Source organism: Aquarana catesbeiana, linkage group LG12, assembly GCF_042186555.1.
Source record: "Aquarana catesbeiana isolate 2022-GZ linkage group LG12, ASM4218655v1, whole genome shotgun sequence".
NCBI classification, from domain to species: Eukaryota; Metazoa; Chordata; class Amphibia; order Anura; family Ranidae; genus Aquarana; species Aquarana catesbeiana.
This window is the reverse complement of record NC_133335.1, coordinates 52,101,246-52,123,239: the sequence shown is the minus strand read 5'-3', so window position 1 is coordinate 52,123,239 and position 21,994 is coordinate 52,101,246. Positions and strand designations below refer to the sequence as shown.

Sequence of the window (21,994 nt, the reverse complement as noted above, 5' to 3'; positions counted from 1 at the left end):
CTGAACCATACCAGGCCACATGCCCTCTCTCTCACAACCCTTGGCGGTGGTTGTGGGGATCTGCGAACTGGGGACTTGTTGGAATTTGGAAGCCCCCTTTAACAAGGGGCCCCCAGATCCCAGCCCCTCCATGTGAATGAAAATGGGGTAAATTGTACCCCTACCCATTCACCAAAAAAAGTGACAATTTTGACAATTCCTTTATTTAAAAAAAAAAGTGTAGATCCAACGTCAATTATGACGCCTGCCGTACCACCGAACCCGAAAAAGAAGAAAACAAAAAAAAAAAGCTAAATTCCGGCCCAGACAAAGGCTCCTGACGACTGCCTGCTCCACCGTCTGACAGTTGTTTATTCCTTTAGGTTACTTTCCCACATGGAAGCATTTGGGTGCTCAGTACAAGCACATGCTGAGCAGTCATATCAAGCTCCGGGGTCCGCTCCATTATGCCCCGTTTACACCTGGACGGTTTGCTGTGATTCTGCCCGCAATCTCAAAGTCCACTACAATTGCAATGTACTGCGCAGCAAATCGCATTGTGTGCAGAATGTCACCAAAAAAAGTGCAGGAGCTTCTGTTGGAGGACAAGCTTCACGTGATGTAATTTGCTGTGATTGCCACGTGACAATCGTGGCAGAACCATTATAGGGGCCACTGAAAATAATGGCACCTGAACCTGTTTTGCGATTGTAGTGCGTTTTTGCGGGCGGAATTGTGATCCCAAAACGACCAGGTGTGAATGCAGCTTAATGCCTAGTACACACGATGAGAAAATAAGACAAAAAATACCGCTTTCGATAATCTTTCAAGAGCCAATCACGACAGTTCACGCAATTTTATCCAAAGGGACAAGCACGAAAATTTTTCTTGTACGATACCAGAATGTACAGTATTTGTCCGAAAACAATTGAGTGACCAAGACTGCGCATGCTTTGAAACGAAAGACTACATTACAATACAATACATTATATAATTTCCAAAATTGTATTCAGTCTTATGAGAATTTTCGTAAGTTTCGTAACCTCTTAATTTTTGATATGAGACTAGTGTGCAAAAAAAAGTGGATGATTATTTCATCAAGGTTTCAGCCCTGGTTCACACACATGCGATTCTGGATGCGTTTTTTGAATGCACAGATTCACATAACAGGCTAGATATTATGTGTTCCTATTGAGGTGGTTCACACAGATGCGATCCGCACACATTGTTTTTTGAGTGAGATTTTGAAAAGGGTCCTATGAGAGTTTTGAGTGGTGCATTCCAGACTCGCAAGCGATAGGGCTCTTTCAGAGCCAGCCAGTGGATCCGCCTGCTCAGTGGGCGATCTATCCGCTGATCCCCACTGAGCAGGCGGATGACAGATCCGTGTCAGGGACAGCCTGCTTTCTTCTACGAGCGGTAAGATGGCTGTCCGTTTTACATCCAACTGTCAACCGATCCACCCGACAGATGGGGAACGGATCCCCCATCCCTCTGTTTTTAGCGGATCAGATGTCGGCGGGTGTATATGGACCCATGTCGGTTTACATCCGCAGCTCCATAGAGGGCAATGTATGGTCCGATCAGGTCTGCCTAAAAAATGACAGGTGGATCCGATAGGTTTGCCCATGTGAAAGGGGCAATAGCATATAATGGCATGCGGATAGAAGTGTTCACATAGGATTGCTATCGACAGGTGTTTTTGCATGAAAGTCAGTGGGAGGCATTTTTGCATGAAAGTCAATGGGAGGCAGTTGTGGAGAGAGAGCGCCAGCAAAAATCGCACACAAACTGAATGGTGTTTACAAAGAAACACATGCCTAAATCGGCACGCTTGTGTTAACCCAGGCTAAAAAGGGACTGTTTGCTTGCAGCAGGGATAAATGTAAAAAGAAAAAAAAACCCCACCTGCCTGGCGCCTGGAATTACATGTTCTGGGCGTTGGGTGATGAGATTTGCACATCCCTGCATTTAACTTTTTTTCCCTCAGCAGCAGTTGTCAAAATATGGGAATTTGCTCACAGCAACTTTACAGATAGACAATATTATCAGAATTGAGAATTCCTACAAAAAATGTATCAATATTAATTTTATATAGTTAGGCCTGCATCATTAGAAAACATCACAAACATAAATGTTGCTGAGGGAAAATCTCACCAATGACATAGAGAGGGGAAAGCTTTCCACATCTCTCCACCATCTCACCTTTATTGCTGAAGAGCTCACTCAGGAGCATACGGGCAGAGGTGATGACAGCAGTAGAAGAAGGGGGCAGGCGGTTCAGGAGGTCCACAATGACAGTCACTTGCTGACGTTGCCTCTCACTCATCCACACTGCATTCCTCATTAGTTCCAAGTCTGCTGGGAGATTGACATGTTCCACCACCTGCACATACATGACTTCATAAGGGTTATGGGCAACATCTTACAAATAAAACAGGGGTAAAATCTAAAGCAACTTACATTCTCACTCAGGTCCTTCAGTCCTCCAGCTGTATTGAGGAAGATGATTTTAAGAGGGTTCAGTGCCCGGGAGATACTGCTGGTCACGTCTATAGAGTCCAGAAGTACTGACCGCCTGGACGGTGTCTCACCAATGGGACAGATGATGGGAATGTTACCAGAGTTGATACACCAAGTAAGAAGCTCAGTGTCCACCGAAGAAACCGATCCATAACTAGTGTGTAAAGAGGAAAATATATACATAGAATCATGGACTGACAAATCCAGACACCAAGACCTGCTCATGTTGGGCTTCTACTGTGGGTTTTTCTAGGTGAGCTATTCATGGCTGCAATAAGACCTTTCCTGGAGGATAGTCTAATGCCCTGTACACACGATCGGACTTTCCGACAACAAAACCATGGAAGGTTGTTGGCTCCAACTTGTCTTGCATACACACGGTCACACAAATGTTGGCCAACAATTGCGAACGTGGGAACGCGGTGATGTAAAAGACATACGACGAGCCAAGAAAAAGGAAGTTCAACAGCCAATGCGGCTCCTTCTGCTTGATTCTGAGCATGCGTGAACTTTTGTGCGACGGACTTGTGTATACACAATCGAACTTATTGACGACAAAGTTTAGTTGGCAGAAAATTTGAGAACCTGCTAGCAAACATTTGTTGGCGGAAAGTCCGACAGCAAATGTTCGATGGACCATACACACGGTCGGACTTTCCGACAACAAGCTCACATCCACCTGTCCCACAGTCCAGCGATGCAAGCGCACAAAGCCCCGCTCCTCTCCCCCTCTTTGCCGCTGTACCGGCATTCTAACTGTGGGCGCCCAGCTGTGGCTTCACACCTGGGCGCGTACTGCGCATCCACAAGCTGTGAATGGCCGGGCAATCTTCTGGGACCTGTGTCGTGTCCCAGAAGATTGCAGGGAGGGAGGGGGGAGAGGTAAACTTCCTTCCGGTGCCACGGCACCAGGGGAGGAAATGGGAGCTGGGTGCCTGTAAAAACTGCATACCCGCTCCCTCCCAAAAAAATGACATGCCAAATGTGGCATGTCAGGGAGTCACCAGTACTTAAAGCAGAAGTTCCATTTTTTGGTGGAACTCCGCTTTAATTGACCAAGCTGAAGTTAGAAGCTGATTGGCTACCGTGCAGAGCTGCACCAGATTTTGCACTCTCCAGTTTTAGTAAATCCACCCTTTGCATCCTCAGAACCCTAAACCCAAAGTTGGTTCAGAGGAAGGCAAAAAACAAACAAACCACAAAGTGTTGTCCAATTTGCTCCAACAGGGAAACCATTCCTTTCCAAATATACAAATGTGACTAGATACTCCCTGGATTAACATTTGTCAGATGTATTTTCTACATTTGGAAACATATCCAGTCCTTTCTAGAAGATATGACATGGAAGGCTCTTAATTTATTTAATTTATGGTAACTTCAGCATAGGCTGTTTCAGGTGAAGGCACAAACCCAATAAGATACCTAGCAGATGTTCCATTTATGCCCCGTACACGCGGTCGGATTTTCCGACGGAAAATGTGTGATAGGACCTTGTTGTCGGAAATTCCGACCGTGTGTAGGCTCCATCACACATTTTCCATCAGATTTTCCGACACACAAAGTTTGAGAGCAGGCTATAAAATTTTCCGACAACAAAATCCGTTGTCGGAATTTCCGATCGTGTGTACACAAATCCGACGCACAAAGTGCCATGCGTGCTCATAATAAATAAAAAGATGAAAGCTATTGGCTACTGCCCCGTTTATAGTCCCGACGTACGTGTTTTAGGTCACCGCGTTCAGAATGATCGGATTTTCCGACAACTTTGTGTGACTGTGTGTATGCAAGACAAGTTTAAGCCAACATCCGTCGGAAAAAATCCATGGATTTTGTTGTCAGGATGTCTGATCAATGTCCGAGGCATTAGGGATAGGTGCTGCATCTGTAATTATACCACTTACAAATATCCACACTACAACAGTGGGCAGGATTCCTCAGGACTGCCAATCCAAAGAATTATAGACAAATCACAAAATTTAGACAAACTTTATACCAACACTGACCATAATGGCAGAACGGCCAATTGTTTGCAGTTACATAGTTGCGGTCATTCAGGTACTTATCTAATAGTTTCTTGAAACTATCGATGCTCCCCGCTGATACCACCGCCTGTGGAAGGGAATTCCACATCCTTGCAGTAAAGAACCCTCTACGTAGTTTAAGGTTAAACCTCTTTTCTTCTAATTTTAATGAGTGGCCACGAGTCTTGTTAAACTCCCTTCCGCAAAAAGTTTTATCCCTATTGTGGGGTCACCAGTACGGTATTTGTATATTGAAATCATATCCCCTCTCAAGCGTCTCTTCTCCAGAGAGAATAAGTTCAGTGCTCGCAACCTTTCCTCATAACTAATATCCTCCAGACCCTTTATTAACTTTGTTGCCCTTCTTTGTACTCGCTCCATTTCCAGTACATCCTTCCTGAGGACTGGTGCCCAGAACTGGACAGCATACTCTAGGTGCGGCCGGACCAGAGTCTTGTAGAGTGGGCGATTTATCGTTTTAGCTCTGGAATGAATCCCCTTTTTAATGCATGCCAATATTCTGTTTGCTTTGTTAGCAGCAGCTTGGCATTGCATGCCATCATCTACTAGGACCCCCAGGTCCTTTTCCATCCTAGATTGCCCCAGAGGTTCTCCCCCAGTGTATAGATTGCATTCATATTTTTGCCACCCAAATGCATTATTTTACATTTTTCTACATTGAACCTCATTTGCCATGTAGTTGCCCACCCATTCATTTGTTCAGATCTTTTTGCAAGGTTTAGAAGTGGTTCTTTATCAGTATAATTTTGTTAGTGTTGTAATTTATTCAACCTATTACTACTATACCTATGGGCAGGCTCTCATCACATTGCAGAGTGCTCTGACCAGACATAGAAAAGGAGAAAGATCAAGAATACAGTTCCTATACAAGGTGTTCTCAAAGATTGGTGTATAATCCCCTGTCAAATTTTTAATCCATAACCAGGACTTAAAGTAGAAATAAAGGGATTTTTTTTCTATTTGGATAGGGTAAGGGGGGGTTATAATCTCTATCCCCATTGGGACATGGAGCAATAAGGGAAGGAAAGGATAGGTGAGTACGTGCTGCTGGGAGACTTGCTCTATATAATTACGTAGTTGGTAAGGTTGAATAAAGACATCATTCCATCCAGTTCAACCTTTGTGGGTGTTTATGTTAATGTCAAAAACCATTTCCCATATCCCTGTATATGGTGTTTACCAAGATGCCCATCTATGATTTTTTATTTTTTTAACTATATTTCCTGCTGACACCACCGATTGTGGAAGGGAGTTCTACACCCTTACTGCTCTAACAGTAAAAAAACACTATGCAGTTTAAGGTTAAACCACTGCTCCTCCAATTTCAGTGAGTGGCCCTGTGTCTTATTACACTCCTCGAGACTGAATAGTTTGTTCCCTATGCTAGTATCATCATTGAGGTATTTGTATATCGATATCATACCTCCTCTCAAGTGTCTTTTCTCCAGGGAGAATAAGTTTAACATTTGTAGTCTTTCCTCATAACTGAGGTCCTCCAGTCCCCTTATTAGCGGTGTTGCCCTTCTCTGGACTCTCCAGTTCCAGCACATTCACCCTGAGGACTGCTGACCAGAACTGGACGAAATACTCAGCTTTGCTTGCTGCAGCTTGGCATTGCATGCTATTACAGAGTCTGTGATTTACTACGACCCCCGGATCTTTTTCCATCCTGGATTTCCCCAAAGGTTTTCCCCCTAATGAGTAACTTGTGTTTGCATGCGCATTATAACACGTTAGCTTTTAAGTGTAATGCCCCGTACACACGATCGGACTTTCCGACAACAAAACCGTGGAATTTTGTTCGAAGGTTATTGGCTCCAACTTGTCCTGCATACACAAATGTTGGCCAACAATTACGAACGTAGTGACATACAAGACATACAGTGAGCCAATAAAAAGGAAGTTCAATAGTCATGTGATATCTCCATTACAAACGCTAGTTTTACAAGATTGAGCGCTTCCGGCTCGTACTTGATTCCGAGCATGCGTGGACTTTAGTGCGACGGACTCGTGTACACACAATCGGAAAGTTCGACAACAAAAATTTGTTGGCAGAAAATTTGAGAACCTGCTAGCCAACATTTGTTGGCGGAAAGTCCGACAATAAATGTTTGATGGAGCATACACATGGTCGGACTTTCCGCCAACAAGCTCACATCCAACCTTTTATTGTCGGAAAATCTGATCGCGTGTACAGGGCATTAGGGTGCGATTCTGCTCCTGGCATAGAACTAACTAGCTGTGATTCATGACCCTACAGAAACTGTACTTTAGGGTTAGCTCCTCAGTGTTCACACCGAAGCACTGGTAAAGAAGGCACTAAAGCATACCAGTCATCCCGTTCCTGAGCTGCCAGCACAGATCCTCCATTGAAGAAGGGTAATACTGTACCCGAGTTTGCATGAAGGGCGTCAACTAGAATTTGGCAGTTGTGCACCAACAGAGACTTGGCATCATGGGCTGAAGGGCGAGAACAGTACGTGCTGGGCAGGCCCATTACTACCAGTGGCTTCATGTCCATTCGCTGCAGAAAGGCAAGTGCAAAGGCCACGCTGTTCAGGGATCTCTTGCAGCTGAACACATTCTCATCCACCTGAAGAGAAGACGAATATAAATACATGCCTAATACAAGGTAGGACTGGACACTGAAACACTCTGCATTGATTTATGCACACATTCGGTATAAGCACTTACAGTTGATCAGTATATTGTTTAATATGAGCGTTTACAGCTCATCAGTATAAAGTCCAGTTTGAGCACTTACAGACGATCAGTATAACATGCAGCATGCACACTTAACAGTATGAGCATTTACAGCCAATTAATATAAAGATTGGCATGTGTTATCATAGTCGATCAGTATAAGCACTAAGGCTGGATTCAAACCTATGCATTTTTAGTGCTTTTTGCATTTTGCAGATTTGCACTACAGTCCATTTAACATGGTTTCCTATGGAACACGTTCTGTAGTGCAAATCTGCAAAATGCAAAAAGCACTGAAAATGCATAGGTGTGAATCCAGCCTTATAGTGGATTGGTACAACTTTCAGTAGGAGCACTTTAAAATCAGATATTAAAACCATGGTGGAGGTCCATTAAATCAGTGATAACATAAACAGCAATCTAGGATATAGTTCATTGTCCGATGTGTAGGCATATTTGCTTAGTACATTGGTTTACTTAGCTGATACGGCACTCTGACATTTGGATAATCAGGTATAATGGAATTTTCCTTCTGATGATACTGCTGCCTGTACTGCTATAGTACAAGGACAGATTTCACTGCATATGATCAGCTCGTGCACAAGCATTCAAAACTGCTGAGTCTAATGTTTGAAACTTTTGTACTTCCAATGTAGCCACAGAGTTAAATTGAGCTGGTAATGAAATCTAAGTGATATCTTGAGCCAATTTCTTTTATAGAAATAGAAATGTGCCAAACGGACAAGCACCCCTGTTTATGGCAATGCAGAGTGGTGGGGGGAGCACCTCAAAAAGCCAAAGGCGATCATGAAGTGTTTTTTTGGGTCATTAGCTGCTAGCCAAAAATGCTTGTTTATTGCTGTTGGGTGCTGCCCCATAGATGGTAATTGGTCACTGGATCCTACATAAAAAAAAGGCCAGAGTGGAAGACGTCATCCAATATCTATGGGCACTTTTAGCTATAACCTTTCCACATTCAAAAACAACATTTTTTGGCTTGGGTAGGTCTTCTAAAGCCAAAATGTAAATGGTGCAGAATTTTATATAAAAACAAATTGCAAAATAACATAACTAATATGACAATTAAGATTAAATACCAGACATGTGGAAGACACGAAAAGCATGTGGGGATGCTTCTGGGCCACTTACGCTCTAGTTTAGGGTGTATGCGAGGGTGGCAATAGTGTAATTAGATAAGAAGTGATGAAGAAATCTCCAAAATAGACGGACAGAAATAAATAAAAATGTCCCCCATGTAGAGAAGGGGAAGGGTACAACCTTTTTATTGCTGTCTGAGTCCCAGACCATTATCACTAGGACAGTAAGCAAGGGCGAGGGTTCGTACACAGTGCATAACACATAGCATATAATAGGTGTGTGATGTGCTTGTTTTTCCTTTTTTGTGCTGCCACGTGTTGTAACACATTTTGATAAAACGATGCCTGTATCATTTCATAGCAATGCTAACCAATACAGAACATTGGTGTGAACATGCCCTTTTTCTTTGCATTGGGACATCACAGGGCAACACTAGCCAAGGCAACTCAAGAAGGCTGGTGTGAACAAGCCCTAAATCACCCTAACGGAGCCCTGGTTTGCAGTAAAAACCCAATGCGGGTTCAAATCCTCCCCCACTGTATACAAAACCAAAAAAGAAGTTTTAGATAGACTTACACATTCATAAATAGCAAGTGTTAGGTATCCTATCAGCATCCTCTACACCAGTCATCATTTTATAACCATTACATCCTATGGATATATACAGTGGGGAAAATATTAATTTGATCCCTTGAAGATTTTGTAAGTTTGCCCACTTACAAAAAATATATATATAACATTTTTATCATAGCTGTATTTTAAATGATAGAGACAGAATATCAACCAAAAATCCCCCCCCCCCAAAAAAAAAAAAATATTACAAATGTTATAAATTGAGTTGCAGTTCAGTGAGTAAAATAAGTGTTTGATCCCCAAGCAAAACATGACTTAGTACTTGGTGGCAAAACCCTTGTTGGCAAGCACAGAAGTAAGATGTTTCTTGTAGTTAGTGGCCAGGTTTGCACACATCTCAGGAGGGATTTTGGTCCACGCTTCTTTACAGATCTTCTCTAAATCCTTAAGGTTTCTTGGCTGTCGCTTGGCAACTCGAAGTTTCAGCTTATTTTTCTATAGTATTAAGGTTTGGAGACTGGCTAGGCCACTCCATGACCTTAAAGGGGTTGTAAAGGTAAAATTTTTTTTTTTTTTAAAAATAACAAACATGTTATACTTACCTTCACTGTGCAACTCGTTCTGCACAGAGTGGCCCCGAACCTGGTCTTCTGGGGTCCCTCGGCGGCTGTTTCAGCTCCTCCCCGCAAGCATTAACCACCTTAATGCGAACTCCCTCGCATGGTGGTTAGTGCTTGCGGGCGCGCTCCCGTGATACAGCCGGCGGCTATAGCCGCTCACTGTATCACTCGGCCCCGCCCCCCAGCGCGCCGCGTCATTGGATGTGATTGACAGCAGCGCGAGCCAATGGCTGCGCTGCTTCCAATCCATCCACTGTAGCCAATCAGCGGCCAGGGTGAGCGGAGGAATAGATGTTGGGAACGAGAAGCTGACTTTCGAGGCATCAGGTAAGTAAAACGGGGGGGCTGGGGGCGGCGGTATTGTCAGAAGTTTTTTCACCTTAATGCATAGAATGCATTAAGGTGAAAAAATTTTTACCTTTACAACCCCTTTAAAGAGGAGGTCAAGCCTGGGTGAAAAAAATTTAAAGTGAGCAGCTACAAATACTGTAGCTGCTGACTTTTAATATTAGGGCACTTACCTGTCCAGGGAGCCTGTGATTTCGGCACCCCAGCTGATCTTCGGATCAACTTCCAGGTGCTGCCGTCGCCATTCCTGATAAGGGAACCAGATGGGGGGAGCATATAAGCGAGAGTTCCACTTTTTGGTGGAACTCCGCTTTGTTGTGCCTCTTCTTGAGACACTCCTTTGTTGCCTTGGTGGTATGTTTTGGGTCATTGTCATGCTGGAAGACCCATCCACGAGGGAAGAAGGTTCTCATTCAAGATTTTAGAATACATAAAGTCAGCCTGTACCTTTAACAGAGAAACAGCCCCAAAGCATAATTTTTCAACTTCTGTGCTTGACTTGTAGGGATGGTGTTCTTCGGGTCATAGTCAGCATTTTTCTTGCTCCAAACACGGCTAGTCATCAAGTTAATGCCAAAGAGCTCAATTTTGGTCTCATCTGACCACAGCACTTTCTCACAATCCTTCTCTGAATCATTTAGATGTTCATTGGCAAACTTCAGACGGGCCTGTACATGTGCCTTCTTGAGGAGGGGTACCTTGCGGGTGCTGCAGGATTTCAATCCATGACGGCATATTGTGTTACCAATGGTTTGTTTGGTGACTGCGGTCCCAACTGCCTTAAGAATATTCTCAAGCTCCTCCCGTGTAGTTCTGGGCTGATCCCTCACTTTTCTCATGATTAGGGATGAGCAGAACACCCCCCTGTTCGGTTCGCACCAGAACATGCGAACAGGAAAAAAGTTTGTTCGAACACGCGAACACCGTTAAAGTCTATGGGACACGAACATGAATAATCAAAAGTGCTAATTGTAAAGGCTAATATGCAAGTTATTGTCATAGAAAGTGTTTGGGGACCTGGGTCCTGCCCCAGGGGACATGGATCAATGCAAAAAAAAGTTTTAAAAACGGCCGTTTTTTCAGGAGCAGTGATTTTAATAATGCTTAAAGTCAAACAATAAAAGTGTAATATCCCTTTAAATTTCGTACCTGGGGGGTGTCTATAGTATGCCTGTAAAGGGGCGCATGTTTCCTGTGTTTAGAACAGTCTGACAGCAAAATGACATTTTGAAGGAAAAAAACTCATTTAAAACTACCCGCGGCTATTGCATTGCCGACAATACACATAGAAGTTCATTGATAAAAACGGCATGGGAATTCCCCAAAGGGGAACCCCGAACCAAAAAAAAAAAAAAAAAATGACGTGGAGTTCCCCCTAAATTCCATACCAGACCCTTCAGGTCTGGTATGGATTTTAAGGGGAACCCCGCGCCAAAAAAAAAAAAAAAAAAAAAACGGCGTGGGGTCTCCCCAAAAATCCATACCAGACCCTTATCTGAGCACGCAACCTGGCAGGCCGCAGGAAAAGAGGGGGGGACGAGAGTGCCACATGCCCTCAACATTGGGAGGGTGCTTTGGGGTAGCCCCCCAAAACACCTTGTCCCCATGTTGATGAGGACAAGGGCCTCATCCCCACAACCCTGGCCGGTGGTTGTGGGGGTCTGCGGGTGGGGGGGCTTATCGGAATCTGGAAGCCCCCTTTAACAAGGGGACCCCCAGATCCCGGCCCCCCCCCTGTGTGAAAAGTACCCCTACCATTTCACTAAAAAACTGTCAAAAATGTTAAAAATGACAAGAGACAGTTTTTGACAATTCCTTTATTTAAATACTTCTTCTTTCTTCTATCTTCCTTCATCTTCTGGTTCTTCTGGCTCTTCTGGTTCTTCCTCCGGCGTTCTCGTCCAGCATCTCCTCCGCGGCGTCTTCTATCTTCTTCTCCTCGGGCCGCTCCGCACCCATGGCATGGGGGGAGGCTCCCGTTCTTCTCTTAATCTTCTTCTCTTCTTCTTTTCTTCTCTTCTTCTCTTCTTCATTTTCTTCTCCGGGCCGCTCCGCACCCATGCTGGCATGGAGGGAGGCTCCCGCTGTGTGACGGCGCTCCTCGTCTGACAGTTCTTAAATAACGGGGGGCGGGGCCACCCGGTGACCCCGCCCCCCTCTGACGCATGGGACATGACGGGACTTCCCTGTGGCATTCCCTGTGACGTCACAGGGAAGTCCCGTCAAGTCACCGTGCGTCAGAGGGGGGCGGGGTCACCGGGTGGCCCCGCCCCCCGTTATTTAAGAACCGTCAGGCGAGGAGACGCCGTCACACAGCGGGAGCCTCCCTCCATGCCAGCATGGGTGCGGATCGGCCCGGAGAAGAAAATGAAGAAGAGAAGAAAAGAAGAAGAGAAGAAGATGAAGAAGAGAAGAGCGGGAGCCTCCCCCCATGCCATGGGTGCGGAGCGGCCCGAGGAGAAGAAGATAGAAGACGCCGCGGAGGAGATGCTGGACGAGAACGCCGGAGGAAGAACCAGAAGAGCCAGAAGAACCAGAAGAACCAGAAGATGAAGGAAGATAGAAGAAAGAAGAAGTATTTAAATAAAGGAATTGTCAAAAACTGTCTCTTGTCATTTTTAACATTTTTGACAGTTTTTTAGTGAAATGGTAGGGGTACTTTTGTACCCCCTTACCATTTCACACGGGGGGGGCCGGGATCTGGGGGTCCCCTTGTTAAAGGGGGCTTCAAGATTCCGATAAGCCCCCCGCCCGCAGACCCCCACAACCACCGGCCAGGGTTGTGGGGATGAGGCCCTTGTCCTCATCAACATGGGGACAAGGTGTTTTGGGGGGCTACCCCAAAGCACCCTCCCAATGTTGAGGGCATGTGGCCTGGTACGGTTCAGGAGGGGGGGCGCACTCTCGTCCCCCCCTCTTTTCCTGCGGCCTGCCAGGTTGCGTGCTCGGATAAGGGTCTGGTATGGATTTTTGGGGGGACCCCACGCCGTTTTTTTTTTTTTTTTGGCGCGGGGTTCCCCTTAAAATCCATACCAGACCTGAAGGGTCTGGTATGGAATTTAGGGGGAACCCCACGTCATTTTTTTTTTTTAATTTTGGCCGGGGTTCCCCTTAATATCCATATCAGACCTGAAGGGCGTGGTATGGAATTTAGGGGGACTCCCACGTCATTTTTTTTTTAAATTTTGTTTCGGGGTTCCCCTTTGGGGAATTCCCATGCCGTTTTTATCAATGAACTTCTATGTGTATTGTCGGCAATGCAATAGCCGCGGGTAGTTTTAAATGAGTTTTTTCCTTCAAAATGTCATTTTGCTGTCAGACTGTTCTAAACACAGGAAACATGCGCCCCTTTACAGGCATACTATAGACACCCCCCAGGTACGAAATTTAAAGGGATATTACACTTTCATTGTTTGACTTTAAGCATTATTAAAATCACTGCTCCTGAAAAAACGGCCGTTTTTAAAACTTTTTTTTGCATTGATCCATGTCCCCTGGGGCAGGACCTGGGTCCCCAAACACTTTTTATGACAATAACTTGCATATTAGCCTTTAAAATTAGCACTTTTGATTTCTCCCATAGACTTTTAAAGGGTGTTCCGCGGCATTCGAATTTGCCGCGAACACCCCAAAATTCTTCGCTGTTCGGCGAACTTGCGAACAGCCAATGTTCGAGTCGAACTCGAAGCTCATCCCTACTCATGATCATCCTTACCCCATCAGACAAAATCTTGCATCTTGTTCCTAGTGTCCTTTGACAGCTCTTTGGTCTTGCTCATGATGGTTGGTGAAGTTTGAATGGAAGAAAGATTCTGTGGACAGGTATCTTTTATACACATAACGAGTTGTCGTTAGGAGCACCTTCTTAAATTGAAGGACTAATCTGTGTACATCATGAGCACATACTGCCAGTCTGTAGGAGCCAGAATTATTGTTGGTTGGTAGAGGATCAAATACTTAATTTTACTCACTGAACTGCAACTCAATTTATAACATTTGTATCATGTGTTTTTCCTGGATTTTTAGTCAATATTCTGTCTCTATTATTTAAAATGCACCTATGATAACAATTATAGACCCTTCATTTCTTTGTAACTGGGCAAACTTACAAAATCTGCAGGGGATCAAATAATTATTTTCCCCACTGTACAGTACAAACACTAGCAACGTTTATGAATGCCAGGAATGCCTTTAAAGCAGTATTAAACTCAAAACACATAAATATATGTAATATATTGTAACACAACCAATCGTTACATGTGCTGCATTTGTTTTCTTTTTTTTTTTGTAAGTTTTTTTATTTCCACCTGGTGATCCTGCCAGTAATACTCCTTGTCTTAGGGTGTCTTCGTTCTGGATGGAGAAGCAATGGATATACTTTTGGGCAGCATCATTGTTAATCTGGGGAGAGGGTACTGTTAGATGCACTAACAGATTTAAATAGGCATAACTAACAAATTAACCACTTGACAACCAGATCATGACGATATACGGCGGCAAAGAGGCACCGCTGCGTGAATTGCCGTACCTGTATGGCGGCTCCTTTAAGAGGGGGGACCCGATTCGCGTGGCTGGGGGGCACGATTGTGGGTGGCCGGCGGCGATCGCGCGAGAGCCAGAAGGGTGATTTTTGTGTGTAAACACACAAATCCCTGTTCTGACAGGGTAGGAGAGACAGATCGTGTGTTCCTACTAAGTAGGAACAGCGATCTGGCTCCTCCTCTAGTCAGTCACATCCCCTCACAGTTAGAACACACTTAACGTCTTGATCGCCCCCTAGTGTTAACCCCTTCCCTGCCAGTGACATTTATACAGTAATCAGTGCATTTTTATAGCACTGATCACTGTATAAATGTCAACGGTCCCAAAAAAGTGTCAAAGTGTGCAATCTGTCTGCCACAATGTCGCAGTCCTGCTAAAAAATGCAGATCGCCGCCATTACTATAAAAAAATAATAAAAATGCATAAATCTATTCTCTATTTTGTAGACGCTATAACTTTTGCGCAAACCAACCAATATACGCTTAATGCAGTTTTTTTTATCAAAAATATGTAGAAGAATACATATTGGCCTAAACTGATGAAGAATTTTTTTTTACATTTTTTGGGGGATATTTATTATAGCAAAAAGTAAAACATTTTTTTTTTTTTTTTTTCAAATTTGTCGTTCTTTTTGTTTATAGTGCAAAAAATAAAAACCGCAGAGATGAGCAAATCCCATCAAAAGAAAGCTCTATTTGTGGGGGGAAAATGACATCAATTTTGTTTGGGTACAGCGTTGCACGACCACGCAGTTGTCAGTTAAAGGGACGCAGTGCCGTATCTCAAAAAATGGTCTGGTCATTAAGGGGGCAAATCCTTCTGGGGCTGAAGTGGTTAAACCTGAACCCCAGCTAAAACATAAGCAGCTACGACACGTTTTTGTTCCTTTTTTAATAAAGACTTTACATTAACAATAAAAGCTGATCATTGTACATACCCCTGACAGTGTTCAATAGCTTGTCCCAACCCTGTAATTGTTACTTTTGTTGATGGCTTGATTTGTTAACCACTTGAGTCCAAGAGCCATTTTTATCATTTTCTTTTACATTTTTTGTTTACAGGTTTTAAAAATCATTTTAGGCTCAAAGATTACTTAAAACCCCCAAACATATTTCCTGAAAGCAGAGATCCTCGAGAATAAAATAGTGGTAGTTACAATTTTTTTATGTTACACAATATTAGGGCAAAAGTTCATTAAAAAATACACCAGGGTTAAATTTAGGTCATAAACACAATAAAATTACCCATTTTTTTTGTAAAATATAAAAAATGAGGTTACACCGAGTGAATAGATGCTCATCATATGAAGCCTTATGCCCCGTACACACGGTCGGACATTGATCGGACATTCCGACAACAAAATCCTAGGATTTTTTCCGACGGATGTTGGCTCAAACTTGTCTTGCATACACACGGTCACACAAAGTTGTCGGAAAATCCGATCATTCTGAACGCGGTGACATAAAACATGTACGTTGGGACTATAAACGGGGCAGTAGCCAATAGCTTTCATCTCTTTATTTATTCTGAGCATGCGTGGCACTTTGTGCGTCGGATTTGTGTACACACGATCGGAAATTCCGACAACGGATTTTGTTGTCGGAAAATTTTATAGCCTGCTCTCAAACTTTGTGTGTCGGAAAATCCGATGGAAAATGTGTGATGGAGCCTACACACGGTCGGAATTTCCGACAACAAGGTCCTATCACACATTTTCCATCGGAAAATCCGACCGTGTGTACAGGGCATTACAATTGTGTGTGTGTCCGTGGAATGGTGAAAACCTTCAGCACCCTATATTTTCCATAGGTGGTACATTAATAGCCCTACAGGTCATCAGTTTAGAGTTATCCAGGAGCTCTGGTGCTTGAATTATTGATATCACCCTGGCGTGTGCAGTGCTATAGAATGTGTGGGGCAATCGCCATTTTTGCATATATGCGCCCAAACGCATGCGTTTTTGTATGATGTGTGTATATGTGTGTCTCTTTAAATGTTTAAAACGTTTTTACTACATAAAAAAACTTTATTGCTATCAAACAGGGGATCTATAACCCCTATACGATAGCATATAGGTGACAGGTTCTCTTTTTGGAGACATCCAGGGTCTAGTAGAGGCTGGATGATGTATCCCCTGTGCTCCATCGTGTTCCATCAGCTGCTTCCCCCAGGCTCTGATCCCAGAGAATGGCAGCACTGGATCAGGAAGTGATGTCATATACGCCACTTCCTAGTCTGATCGCAGGGGGGGGATTCATTTGCATTCATTAGTAGGGCTCGCGCCACCCTTACCAACGACACGTGCCATGACTGCATAGGGCCCAAAAATGGGGCAGCATAGCCCAGTATACATGGTAGGGAAGGAGTTAAAATGCAGCGGTTGTGAAGCGATTGGTTGGCTCTCTCCCGCATGAAAGCCCAGAATCGACTTTACAAATGTACGCACTCCTGGCCCATATAGCAGCTGGGAGTCTATTTAAAAACCACAAAACTCAGGTGTTTAAGGTTGAAGATTTTCTGGCTGGGTCAACAGGTAAATATAAAGGGAAAGTTCAATGACATTCCCATACATTCAGATATAGAGCCGTACTCCAGTAGGGGAGAGGTTAAAAACGCAAAGGTCGAGGACGTGAATCTAGAATTTTATGAAAGATGAGAGCTCTTAGTCGGCTTTTCTGCAGTTAAAGGGGTAAGTCGCTGGACACAAAGGTATACATTATATATGGATTTTCATTTATTGTCTGTTTAGTTTTATCCTACAGATCTCGTCTCTGAACTTAAAGCTTCCTACAGACATTAGATGTCGGTTTATGGAATCACAACTTGACAAAAATTTTTTTGCAAACATACACTTTAAAGTTGAAGAAAAACAAATGTCCGTGCTTATGGAGAAGGGACCCTTCAGTAGATATGCCCTCACTGTTTCATTTATGGATGGGTCAGGCTAAAATAATTCTATGGCAGCAGGCTGGTAATGGGCAGATTTCTGAGAAAGATTGGCAGTGTCGGAGTTATAGAGAGGCAATAGTGGTAAGGATTGTTTGATCTCCTCCATTTGGCTAGTGAGCGAATGTGACTTGGCTGTGTTTCCTCTACTCCATAAAAATGGAAACATTCAGCATTTCCTTGCACAAAATTTGCCAATTAAAAAAAAATAAAAAAATAGTGAAAAAAACTTGGAGTTATCATTGCAGCTACCCTGGGGAACATAGTTGGCATGAACATCTCATGATCATGTTGGGTGTGCAAGGGGGAAAGCGCTAGAAGCAGAACATATGAAGTCCAGATTAAATTTTAATTTTGCGTTTTTCGGGGGTTCAGGGGAGCCCACTTTGTCAGGGTTTGGCACACTTTTAAAAATTGTGTACATACTGAACTAATAAAATTGCTGGTACCTTGACTGTATGATTGCTTCAGGTACTGGTTAAGCCAGGCTACTCCTAAAACAGATATAGGAGTTTGAATAAAGTATAGTCTGAACTTTGCATTCTGGCTTTGGCGTCTTCTTCCTTGCACACCCAGTCTCCACTGCAGCAAAGAGCCGACCTTCAGCTCCCTCTCCTGGCAGAGTTGCTTAAGGGGAATCATTCCCTCTATGCTGTATAAGACCTAACTGAGAACACCAACTGCTTTAAGAGATCCATTGTACCTCACCTACCTTCTACTTCCTCTCCTGTTCATTGACAGTGACATATGAATGGCTTATAGAGAGGTTTGTCTACCCCAAAAAGTGAAACTTTCCCCTTAACAACTTGCTGAAGCCCAGAGCCCCTGATCAGCAGTAAATCTTTAGGCTGTCAGCAGATCGGCCTCTAGTCGCTCTGATTTTTGGCACAATGCCAAAAATGGAGAGCACCTGAGCATGTGCAGAGCAGGGTGAGACAGTGTATTACTGGATTTTAAACTATTTAGGTATTTATTTTTAATGTTTTACATGGCTATACCTGCAAAAGGGGCAAGCCTAAAGTTCCACTTTAATTGGCTTCTCTGAGAGCAGTGAACCTGTTCAAAAATATCCTGGGTTGCCCAGTATATCTCTCTCTCATATATATGTGTATATATAATATATATCTATATATCTATTTATATACCCTGTTTCCCCGAAAATAAGATCTAGCGTGATTGTCGGTGATGGCTGCAATATAAGCCCTACCCCCCAAATAAGCCCTAGTTAAAGTCCTTGTAGGTCTTACTTTCAGGGTAGGGCTTATTTTTGAGGAAACAGGGTAGGGCTTATTTGGGGGGTAGGGCTTATATTGCAGCCATCACCGACAATCACGCTAGGTCTTATTTTCGGGGAAACAGGGTATATATATATATATATATATCTATATATATATATCTATATATATAGATATATATATATATTCCCCTAGTGTACAGTTAATAGTCTGGAATTAAGAAGTGTTCAGGAAAGTCCTGTGCTAGTATGGCCATTGATGTCACTCACCTCCACAACCGCAAAGGCCTTCTGATATGTTGAATGCATCTCCTGGAACTGTGCCAGCCAATGACGGGCTTCGCTAGGTGTGCCACCACATTCTCTCAGAAAAGCGCGAATGTCCCTCCGCACCAGGGATCGGTCCACCATTGAGGAGATGCCACCTTGTTCTTTGATGCCATCCTGTTGACTGGGTGCATTTTTCGGTTCTTCCTGGGTGGGATCATTTCTGGTCCTTACCTGCTGGTGGAGAACAGAGCCACTTCCACCTCCTAGGACGCTAAGAAAGCGCGTATTACGGAAAGGGAGAGACGAGATCCCAGGTACAGTTGTCATGGAGAACAGATGCTGTGTCCTTTACGTTTTCTCACCCTAAGTTTGATGTCTGTATTGTCCCTAGTAATCCTTTCACCCTTTTCACCCTGGCAGCCAAAATGTTGTGTCACTCTCTTAGGTTTAGTTTATATGAGTAGGGCTGGTGACATCACTGGAAGGTGCGGTTTGGCTGTGGGAAATGGACAGAGGTTGATGCAGCAGGTCAGCGAGGCTTCTATGAAGGCCAACAGTTCACTGTTGTGTAAGAAAGGAAAAGAAAAGTACAGCGATGCTAAAACAGGAGCTTGGATGGATTTAACAGATGAAGACAAAAGCAATAGCATACTTATCCTGGATAATGGTTGCAAATCTGACACTTTATGTTGGAATCTGTTTAGTACAATGTTCTCTTTTTATACTATTATAAAAAATGCCAACCGTATGTAGTTTTGCTCAGCCTGGTATCTTTTACTAGTACAGAAGTATAATACATTGCATCACCTAGGGCTTAAATTGCTCAGAGGCTACAAACACAAACATTTTTTTAAACCTAAATTCCAATGTAACACAAACCTGTACTCACCTGTTAATATATCAAATCTGCCGTGTAAAAGCACATTCCATATAGCAGTATGTAGCTTTAGCATTTTTCATGAACACTTTGTAATGCAAATACCAATTCTGGAAGTTGGATGCTTTGCTCTTTTAACTCCCCTTGCTTACTTGGTTATTAGGCATGATGGATGACCTTATGGACCAATAGTGAAGCACAGACGAAGGTGGGGCAAAACGCTGACTTCATAGTCAATATTATCATAAGACTCTGGCCCTAGTATCGGGGGTCCCAGGATACCTTTGGAAGCCTGTAGCTGCTTTTTGCAGGCAGGTTCATGTTACCTCATTTACATGGCAAATTTGCTTTACTAACATTTATTAAATGCCTGATGCTAGATTATTATGAGTAAATTTTAGGGGTCATCCAAAGCTATAAAGATGTTCAGTTTTTTTCTACTGCTGGAAATTTCAGACACCCAGCAAATTTATTATACGGTATCTCTTATTATTGATAGTATATCTGGACTCCAGTCCCTGGGTATGCATGCTGTGGACATTATGAGTTATTTTATATTATAGAGAATGTAGCTGGAGGAGCTGCAACACCCAAAGGAGCATGGGAGCATAGCTTATAATAAAGCTTACCTGTAGGTTAAATGAATATCTCCTAAACATACAACATTTAGGAGATATTCTAGTGAGCAGCAGCCAGTGACGTCATAGCGCATGCGCTCTGAAGGAATGGCATACCATTGGTGTTCCTTCAGATATCTGTGCCGCATGACTCCAGCACGCATGCACAGGAGTGACGTCATTGTGGCTTGGCCATTCAAGTGGCCACAGCCCGTAAACCCGGAAGACACGCCGGGTGAAGATGGAAGCCTCTGGAGGTCTTCGTTTCAAGGTAGTTCTTTCATAATGTGCTAGTATGCAATGCATACTAGCACATTATGGCTTTACCTTGCAGGGAAATTTTTTTTTTGTAAAAAGTTTACTACCTGCTTTAACTTCAGGGTTTAGTTTTGTAGAGCAGGGGTCTTCAAACTTTCTAAAAAAAAAGGGCCAGACTGTGCCCCAGTGGGAGTAAACAATGCCCGATTGTTTGTATGGGGGAAGAAATAGTTGGTGTCAGTGGGAGGAATAGTGCCCTATTGTTGGTGTCAATGGCTGGAATACTGCCTCAAGGGCCATATAAAGGCAAGCCAATCGCCACAGTTTGGAGACCATTGCTGTAAAGCAGTGGTTCTCAACCTCAGTCCTCAAGTACCCCCAACAGGCCATGTTTTCAGGTTTTCCTTTACTTTGCACAGCTGGCTTAAATCAAATATCAATGAAATGGTATTGATAAGAGCTATTTTATCTAAGGTGAAGTTCCCAAAACATGGCCCGTTGGGGGTACTTGAGGACTGAGGTTGAGAACCACTGCCGTAGAGCACTGTACCCTAGATGTGTATCTCTCCAGATAACCCCATTCCAGCTTCTCTGTGGGTTCAGACAGCAGCATAAAAGTTTGTCCCATATGGCTTTAAAGCAGAGGGTGTCTACTCAAAGAGGAGTTTTTAACAAATTACCAGATTAGGAGTTGTCAAGGATTTTTCTGCTAGGGACATTTTAACGTATCAGTTATATTAGCAGAAGAAACAGTCAGTCTTGTCTGCATCCAACAATTAGAAAATATTTCTGAACTATTCAAATCTGGTAAAGAAAACCTTACTAAGAGAAATATGAGGCTGTCAGACCACCACCACAAAATTCTGACCTGGCACAATCATTCAGCAAGTAAATCCAGAATGAAGTCAAAGCAATCTGATCTGCATGTACAGTCCCTTTGAAAAAGTATTCATACCCCTTTACATTTTTAGCATTTTGTCATGTTACAACCAAAAACGTAAATGTATTTTATTGGGATTTTATGTGATAGACCAACACAAATTGCCACAAAATTGGGTTGAAGAATTGAGGTGGAAGAAAAATGATAAATGGTTTTTTATCATTTCTTACAAATAAATACAGAGGCCAGAACATACTGAACACAAATGAAGAAACCTCCACTTGCTGGCCACAATCACTTTTTGGCCATGCCCACGTGTGTAGTAGCAGCGGCGCGCTTCGCACATCGGATTAGCACCCTCACTTTTACCTCAAGCACCGCCAAAAAAAATTGTCTGGAGCCTCCCCTGCCCGGATTGGATTTGAATTTTTGCTCCAAGTTTTTTCTCTATCTCATCTTCCTAACATATCCCAAAAAAAATCAA

The 21,994-nt window shown here is 43.3% G+C and overlaps 1 protein-coding gene across 1 annotated transcript in view; it reads right to left on the bottom strand.

Moving 5' to 3' along the window:
* Positions 1–19,374, bottom strand: part of NAGS (N-acetylglutamate synthase) — a 38,484-nt gene extending 19,110 nt beyond the window's left edge. The window contains exons 1-4 of the mRNA XM_073607789.1: positions 18,879–19,374; positions 6,875–7,137; positions 2,443–2,656; positions 2,185–2,365 (exon numbers count right to left, since the gene is read on the bottom strand). Coding sequence (XP_073463890.1) covers positions 2,185–2,365; positions 2,443–2,656; positions 6,875–7,137; positions 18,879–19,205 — 985 coding nt within the window. The 5' untranslated portion in view covers positions 19,206–19,374. The remainder of the gene's footprint in view (positions 1–2,184; positions 2,366–2,442; positions 2,657–6,874; positions 7,138–18,878) is intronic.
* Between the last annotated feature and the right edge of the window lie 2,620 nt (positions 19,375–21,994).